This window comes from Carettochelys insculpta, chromosome 8, assembly GCF_033958435.1.
Source record: "Carettochelys insculpta isolate YL-2023 chromosome 8, ASM3395843v1, whole genome shotgun sequence".
In the NCBI taxonomy this organism is placed as follows: Eukaryota; Metazoa; Chordata; order Testudines; family Carettochelyidae; genus Carettochelys; species Carettochelys insculpta.
Genome location: NC_134144.1, coordinates 16,372,270 through 16,381,710, shown reverse-complemented (window position 1 = coordinate 16,381,710; position 9,441 = coordinate 16,372,270). Strand labels below are relative to the sequence as shown.

General features: G+C 37.9%; 1 protein-coding gene across 2 annotated transcripts in view; it reads right to left on the bottom strand.

Moving 5' to 3' along the window:
• Positions 1-4,770: 4,770 nt before the first annotated feature.
• Positions 4,771-9,441, bottom strand: part of ANKRD44 (ankyrin repeat domain 44) — a 209,311-nt gene continuing 204,640 nt past the window's right edge. For both annotated transcript variants that reach the window (XM_075000784.1, XM_075000785.1), the window contains one exon: positions 4,771-8,715. In XM_075000784.1, the coding sequence (XP_074856885.1) occupies positions 8,657-8,715 (59 nt within the window). In that variant the 3' untranslated portion in view covers positions 4,771-8,656. The remainder of the gene's footprint in view (positions 8,716-9,441) is intronic.

Here is a 9,441-nt window from a genome sequence, read left to right as displayed (position 1 = left end):
TGTGCTATTTTGGCATGTAGACGTTCCCTCACAGCGCCTATTTCGATGTGGTGCTGTGCAACGTCGATGTTGAACGTCGACATTGCCAGCCCTGGAGGATGTGTAGACGTTATTCATCGAAATAGCCTATTTCGATGTCGCTACATCGAAATAAGCTATTCGACGTACGCTTCATGTGTAGACGTAGCTCCACACAGCAAGGCACAGAGTATCCAATAAGTTCTTGGACTGCATTGGAGACAAATTTTTATTTCAGAAGGTTGAAAAATCTACTGGGGAGGAAGCTGTTCCTAGATTTGATTTTAAAAAAATAGGCAGGAACAGATTGAGACTTTGAAAGTGGAAGGCAGCTTGGGTGAAAATGATCATGACATAGAGTTCACAATTCTAAGGAAGGGTAGAAGGGAGAACAGCAAAATAGAGATAATGCATTTCAGGAAGATGGATTTTGGTAAACTCAGCAAGCTGGCAGGTAAGGTCTTATGGGAAGCAAGACTGGGCGGAAAAACAACTGAGGAGAGTTGGCAGTTTTTCAAAAGGATATTATTAAGGGCCCAAAATCAAGGTATTCTGCTGCATAGGAAAGACAGAAAATATGGCAAAAGACTGCCTTGGCTTAACCAGGAGATCTTGCATGATCTCAAAATAAAAAAGGAATAATAAAAAATGGAAACTAGGACAAATTACTAAAGGATGAATATAGGCAAACAACAGAGGGGCAGGATTGGAAAGGGAAAGGCACAAAATGAGCTCAAACTAGCTACAGGCATAAAGGGAAACAAGAAGACTTTTTATAAATACATTAGACGCAAGAGGAATACCAAGGACAGGGTAGGTCCATTGCTCAGAGAGGAGGGAGAAACAGTAACAGGAAACTTGGAAATGGCAGAGATGCTTAATGACTTCTTTGTTTTGGTCTTCACTGAGAAGTCTGAAGAAGGAATGCATAACAGTGAATGCTAGTAGGAAAGGGGTAGGGTTAGAAGATAAAATAAAAAAAGAACAAGTTAAAAATCACTAAGAAAAGTTAGATGTCTGCAAGTCACTGGAGCCTGATGAAATGCATCCTAGAATACTGAAGGAGCTGATAGAGGAGGTATCTGAGCCATTAACTATCATCTTTGGAAAATCATGGGAGACAGGAAAGATTCCAGAAGACTGCAAAAGGGCAAATATAGTGCCCATCTATAAAAAGAGGAATAAAAACAATGCAGGAAACTACAGACCAGTCAGTTTAACTTCTATGTCAGGAAAGAGAATGGAGCAAGTAATTAAGGAAATTATCTGCAAACACTTGGAAGGTGGTAAGGTGATAGGGAACAGCCAGCATGGACTTGTAAAGAACAAATCATGTCAAACCAATCTGATAGCTTTCTTTGATAGGCTAATGAGCCTTGTGGATAAGGGAGAAGTGGTGCATGTGGTATACCTAGACTTTAGTAAAGCATTTGATATGGGCTCACATGATATTCTTTTCAATAAACTAGGCAAATACAACTTAGATGGGGCTACTATAAAGTGGGTGCAAAACTGGCTGGATAACCGTACTCAGTAGTTATTAATGGTTCTGAATCTGCTGAAAAGGTATAACAAGTAGGGTTTCACAGGGGTATGTTTTGGGACTGCGTCTGTTCAGTATCTTCACCAACGATTGAGATATTGGCACAGAAAGTAAGCTTGTTAAGTTGCAGATGATACCAAGTTGGGAGGGGTTACAACTGCTTTGGAGGATAGGGTAATAATTCAAAATGATCTGGATAAATTGGAGAAATGGTCTGAGGTAAACAGAATTAAGTTTAGTACAGACAAATGGAAAGTGCTCCACTTAGGAACATTCAGTTTCACCCATACAAAATGGGAAGCAACTGTCTAGGAAGGAGTATGGCAGAAAGGGACCTAGGGGTTATAGTAGACCACAAGCTAAATATGAGTCAACAGTGTGATGCTGTTAAAAAAAAGAGCAAACATGATTCTGGGATGCATTAACAGGTGTGTTGTGAGCAAGACACAAAGTCATTCTTCCATTCTACTCTGTGCTGGTTAGGGCTCAGCTGGCGTATTGTGTCCAGTTCTGGGCACCACATTTCAAGAAAGATGTGGATAAATTGGAGATGGTCCAGAAAAGAGCAACAAGAATGATCAAAGATCTAGAGAACATGACCTATGAAGGAAGGCTGAAAGAATTGGGCGTGTTTAGTTTGGAAAAGAGAAAATTGAGGGGGCACCCGATAGTTTTCAGGTATCTAAAAGGGTGTCACAAGGAAGAGGGAGAAAACTTGTTCTTCTTGGCCTCCAAGGATAAAACAAGCAGCAATGGGTTTAAACTGCAGCAAGAGAGATTTAGGTTGGACATTAGGAAAAAGTTCCTGACTGTCAGGGTGGTCAACACTGGAATAAATTGCCTAGGGAAGTTGTAGAATCTCCACCTCTGGAGATGTTTAAGAACAGGTTAGATAAGTGTCTATCAGAGATGGTCTAGACAGTACTTGGTCCTGCCATGAGGTCTGGGGGCTGGACTTGATGACATCTCAAGGTCCCTTCCAGTCCTAGTATTCTATGATTCTATGTATTATCTGTGACAAAACGTTTCAGGGGAAACGTAGAATCGGAAGGAATATGGGGCTTTGTATCACACTGCAAGGAGCTCTGAGAAACGTAATGCTGTTGTGACTCCTTTGCTACAGATATTGATATATACATAGTAATGCAGTGCTCTTCCTTCTTCCCATTTTTCCTCAACCGTATCGACAGTATTTTAATCTCTTCATAATTCTATAGGCATAATTCTAGCTATGAATGCTGCTGGTTAATACAGCAGCAGGGTTAATACAGGTGGAGCTAGAATTTAACCCTGTATCTTTCCTTACCCTCCTGCCAAATGTCAGCAGAACACCTACTTATGAAACTAATTTTTATGGATATTGAACCTTTTTACTATGAAGAACATCATATAGGTTTATAATATTAAAATAGGTAATTGTATCATTAAACTTATTTTAGTATTAGCTAATCTCTAAAGATGCAGAAATAGTTTTAGTGAAATAGTCTGAATTTTCTGCAGCTACATGATTTTGAAAAAATTTCATTCATGGTGATATTTGTCCAAATTAATAGCTGAACAAAATTTCTTATACAATAGTTCTGTTACTTTATATAAATATAACCCATGTTAATACTATCATAGTCAATTTCTTGAGCCAGTTAAGCTAATCAGTACATAAGAGAAAACGCAGAAATATAAGACTGTTCAACCTACTTTACTCATATTTTTCTGCTATATGTGCAAAATTACCTGGTGACCCTTAAGCGAACGGCCACGCTCGGGCATGTTAGGGTGAATTGCATGGGCACTTGAACAATGTGGTGAGGTATGTGGGGTGGAGGCAGGGTCCAGAGACCCTTTTAAATTGTGATAGGGAAATGTGCCTTAGCACAAAAGGCTAAACCACAAACTCCAGACCAAGAATTGAGGAACCAAGTGAATTGGGGAAATCTAAACCAGTTAGCAATGGAATTTACTGAAGTGCTTGCAGACTGCACTGTCTGCAGCCACCCCTCCCCGGTCTAAAATTGACAAACAGGAAAAACCTATACAGAAAAGAGCCATAGCCTCTCACCTAGCACCCCAGAGGCGCCAGTTGCATATCTTAAAAGGGAAAAAGAAGTATGGGATGTATGGTTGGGTAAAAAGGGGAGGGGGCTGAGAAGGGCTACAGGCGAAGAGAAGCAGAAGCAATCAGGATGTGATGTGTCAGGCCTCGGGAGGAGCCACCAAACGGCAGATCATAAAATGGGTCAACAAAGGAAGGCGGAGGAGGAACTCCTGAATCCTGGAGAGACCGGATGCTGTCTGTGACAAGGACTGATCACCCTTCGCCGCTCCTCCGGCCTGCTCATGAGTTAAACAGAGTAGTGCGTGAAAACCTATTGGTACCACGAAGAAATTTGTAGCAGTATAGCTTAGATAGCCAGATGCAGTGTTTTATTGTTTTGTTCCTGTACCTGCTCAGCTACGTAAGTAAAAGTTAGCAGTTGCATTTTATCTCTGGATTTTCTTTTAATACCCTGCCATAGCTATGTGTATTGCTGTGTGTATGTCTTTAGTTTTATGAGTCTATAAGGGTCACATGTAAGGCTGAGGCAAAGATGCGCCAGGACCCCCCGAGAGGGCTTTGACCCAATGATCGGGAAGTTCTGAAAGCAAGCTGCCTCAGCTGGGAAGCGTGGTCCGCTGAGCCTCCATGTTCTACAGAACAGAGTGGTGTTTGTATCTGTACGTCACTTTCTCCTATTAATCCTTAAGTCCTATCCCCTGAAATTCAAAACTCGCACTTCTTGGGGATAGATAATAGCTCTTAGAAATCAGGATAGATAACAGCCAATGAATTCCACCAACCCATGGGCTATTTTAGAGAACTACTGGGAGTTAGAAAAACCCCAGGGGGTGTTTCTTTTTCTTTTGGGTGTAATCCTATTCCTCCTGTTAGTAGTGTGGTGTAAGTCACAGCTATAATTACATTAGTTTTGTAATAAATAGCACAATCAATCTCAGTGGAGTGGGCCATCACTGAGAAGCAGCCTTCCCTTTTCCCCAGTTCAACACTTCACCCACCTCTCACCTCCACACTTATTTAGGACTTGGAGCGCAGCTTATTTGCTCCTCACTATACTGCTTAAAAATATTTTTCTAGTGTAATTTCACAAAATGTTATTGATAAACATACAGTAGTTTTGAAGAAACACACTACTCAGTTTTGCAACAATATTTGTACCATTTTTATTTGTAAAAAATAACCAATCTGAATGCATTTCAATAGTAGTTTACAGTCAGTGTACTTCATTACATTAATACAGCATTCAGTAGTTGAAAAAAAGATACTAAGCTGTGCTTGAACAAATTCAGATTAGATTCCAAGTCATTCACTGGAATAAGAATTTTTTCCTCATTTTGTACAGTCATGACATTTAATGAAGTCATTAAGCCCCAATTTACATAAGAAAACATTACAGACAAAACCCCACCAAAACCATCAAACAATATTTTATATTGTTTATTACAAATATGTTATGCAAAATATAACACTGGCACCAGAATTGTATCACCATCGTTTGTAAAGATATATTGCACATGCTAAAGCATAAAATAAGACAAAACTACACAACATAAGATTATTGGCTTTTAATATGTAGATCACTGCATAAAAAACGCATAGAATTAAATTTTATGCAAACTCTTGGATTGTCACTATTTTAAAACGTCCTGCCCCATAACACTGACCTAAGGTTTACTTTTCATGTAATAAGAAAGCTTTTCAGCACTGCAAAAATTATACATAATTCCTATAGAAATTTAGCAGATTAATTTTCATTTCAATGCAAGCAGAACATATAAAAAGGAAAAGCTATTTTATACATTCCAGAAAGGCTTGAAATGAAAATATATAGGTATTATATTGCTTTGATAACACTCAAATGAAATAAACAAAAGATAGATTCACAAAACACTTCCAGAATACACAAATATAAAAAGGCACTATAAAGTTTTACGTGACAAAAAATAAAAATCACAAAGTCATTAGTTCATCGCAACTGATATATAACCAAGCTTCTCAACAGTACAAAGGATAATACTCCATTTTAAGTACTTGCTCTAAATTTAGTAATAAATCTGGCAGTTGTTTACTGCATAAAAAGTACCTAGTATACTATGGTGCCCTTTTAGTAGTGAAATTTCCATAGCTATTTCAATGAAGAAACGCAACAAATTTTAGGCAACTTGAAGATTATGATGCTTGGTATTTATGATGGAGACTTACAAACCATTCCTGCAGTGAAGTCCACCTGTAACTGTGGTTAAAAATATAAACTAAAGCCTTGATGCTTCCCTTGGAATACCTGGGACAGACCAGTGCATGCATTCACACTAAACCCCATATTGACTACATCTACACTAGAAGCATCTGTTGACAGATTGCTGCTACACACAAGTTGCTCTGTTGACAGAGAACTGTCAGACTGCACTGCCCTATGGTGACAGAATGCAGAATGGCAGCTCTGCCTCTTTATCGACAGTAGTTTCTACACTTCACTTCTGTTGACAAAAGCATTATAACTCACAGACTTGGGCCTGAAGTGCCTAATCCTGTAGCAATTATGCACATAGATAACTTCACTCTTACGAATTAACTTCAGTGGGGCTCATTAGTACAAGAGTAAAGTTACTCCCATATTTAAATGTTTGAAAGATCGAGTCCAAAATAAGGAGCTTATTTCTACAAGTGTGTACAAATTATTGTATTAATACAAATATTAGGCTGGCATTTTCAAAAGCATTAAATATTTTGCCTAACTCTGTTCCTCTTGACGTCAATAAGAACAGAATTAAAGCAAAGTTTAGCACTTTTGAAAATCTCATCCATATTGTACTTTTTTCCCCCTCGAAACTTTCTCAGTGTCCTTAAGAGAGTAACAAGCAAACCAAACATAATACCTTTTCTAGGATTCCTATAGTACAGCATGCTTGAAATCACTGATAACACTGTACAGCCAGTTCCTGTGACTTTGTTTTAAAGCAGACACAACACCAGATACAATACACTTCAGCTGTTTGTAGATTGTACTCAATCTAATTTCCATTGAATTCAATGGGAGTCTTTCTGCTAACATTGGCTATGTCTAGATTACAGCAGTGGCAGTTTTTGTCAGACGTTATCTTCCTACAAAGCTTCTGTCAACAGATTGCGGCCAAATTGCCAAGCAGATCACAAGAGCAATCTACTCTGTGGACAGAGTGACTGGTCTGCCCGCACAAAAAAAAGTCAAGTGGAAGTACTGCAGACAGGGCTGCCCTGGGTCCCAGAAGCCCTGTCTGTCAAGAGAGGGCCCTTGGAACCTCCAGACCAGCTGTCTGTCAGCAGATCTTTGTCGACAGAGGTGTTATGCCTTATGGGGAGTGGGATAAGACTGTCAACAAAAGTGCTGCATTCTGTGGATTTACTGTCTGGACGATACTAAGGATTTGACAAAACCCTGTAGTGTAGACATAGCCTTCAATGGCTTTTAGACTGGGGCTACAGAATAATCAAAGAAATTCAATACAGTTCTATATTGATACATACAGTGGTCATCATAAAGTCAGCATTCAGTGAGAAATAACACAGATACCACCAATACTTTCTATAGGGAAAATATTGGTCACTTAGCTACAACTTTTTGGAAATGCTAACTTTTTTTTTTTAAATGACCATTGTGAATATTAGTTCGGCATTTCTGTGGCAATAGTGACCCTTTTCTCCCTCCAAGGAAAGAAAAGAATACCTGGAAAATGAAGTCATGTGCGCTCATTCTGTTTAAAAACAACAAAAAAGGAAAATGTGGGATTTCCATTCACTTCTAAACAGACACCACAGAACCCACTGCTCTTTCCATGTTGGTTTTTCCCCTTATTTTCAGTGCTTTAAGTAAGACAGTTATTGCTATTTAGCAATTAAAAAATCAAAATAATTATACAGTACTAACATAAGAGGGTAAAGCCCATGATTCAGGTGCTTGGGATTTCTACTACAAGAAAATATAGAAAAAGAGAAATATGAATCCTTAAAGGGAGTACATCTTGGGATTTTTTTCAAGATTTGAAATCTTCTATTTCATAAGATTCAGAGGGACATTAAAATCATTTAATTTAGCAGGCCAAAATGCAGGTAATGTATAATGTACATTAAAAGTCTCACTAAGAATTACATACTGAAATATTTTTGTTCCATTCATGGATGGGAATCTGTCAACAAATCATCAGTAAATATTGGCATTGATTATATGAACTACTATCAGAATTGGCAACTTAAACAAAATCTATTTTTCCTTTGTCCTGCCTAAAGTGTTTACTGAGGATATACCTCCCATTTTTCCAGCACAGAGTTAAGCCTGGAATCAGCCTGAGTGGGAATCATAGGTAGTTTCAACAAATTTATTTATTCCAGACCCGTGCCACATACCTTAGTTAAGTTTAATGCAACCCTCTCCTTCCCCACCTCCCCCACTTTCTCTGCCAGGAAGTTTCAAGTTTTTCCTATGTTCTAATCTGTCCAATAAAGGGTGCTTGAGTGGTGCAATGCACAACTTCACTCTCTACACCGTACCACCAGAATCTGATTGTTTTATCTTCACATTACATCCAGCCAGATGAGTAAGGATCTGATGTTAGTTTTGAGCACATTTGGCTGTACTTCAAACTCCCTCCCCACTCAGGCCAACAGGCTTAGATTCACATTTCATTTGGTGTTATGCCAAATAAAATTCACAAAAAAGAACAAGCCATGGTTATTTTTCTGGCCATTGGTTTCACTTCAAATAAATATAAACACATTTACATTAAAAGTATATGACCATTTTCTCTAGTCTGGAAAATAAACTGTGGTCAACACATCATCAGTTAAAAATATCAAGCTGTCAGCTAGAAATTTGTCATAAAAGGTAAAATACACCCCAGACTATTCATTACACAAAAAGTTTACATTTTTATTGTTTAGAAAAATTACTTCATTCTGTCATTTGCATTCTGAAAAAAATTAGAATCTTCCATTTAAATACTGAAGTATTTTGGTCCTCGTGGTTTAGAGCTGGTTAGTTCATGGTAGTTTATTTATTTTTTAAAGTCTCAATCTTCCTTGTGTACATCTATTCCAGGTGAGGAACGGGGTCCATTTGACCTAGAAGCTTTGGCAGAAGGAGTAGATATATTCACAATGCTGATGTTACTTAAGCAAGCTGGTGTCAATAGGTTGTTTTGGTATGTCATAATATGCTTTTAAATTTACTGACGTGCATTTGGTATGTCCACTTTCGATGTCATGCTTTCACTTGCTCTGTATTTACCTTTAATCTGTTCATTTTAATCCAAATATTGACAAAACTATTTTAAAACCCGATAATATGCCTGGTAAAAACAAGCTATTTAAGTTGATAAAAGAAAATGAAAAATATCAATATTAATTGACAACAAAATTTAGGTGCATCAAAATCTGTAGCTTCGGATTCTGATATCAGATTGGTGGTTAAGTGCTCAGGTAACAGAAGCTTCTAACAACCCCAATTCTGTAGTGCAAATAAACCCAAAATGTTTAGCTGAACTGAAAAAACAAATCAAGGGCTGAATGGTACTGACTTTACAAAAATAATTCCACTGGTGTCAGGTGGAAAATATTGTTAGGAGTGAAACAAGTACAATTTGGCCTTACATTTTTAGGTTGGTATTCTAATTGCATACTGTACCTAAGATCTTTAAAAAGTGCCTTTTGTATACTTAAGTGCTTAATTCATGCAAAGTATAAAATGTTTTATTTCCCTTAGAGAAAGTAATACAGGCAGTACTTCAAAAAGATGCACAACTTTACCTTTGGTTTGTTTAACAAACTATTGCCTACTCAACAGAACCTGTGTTAA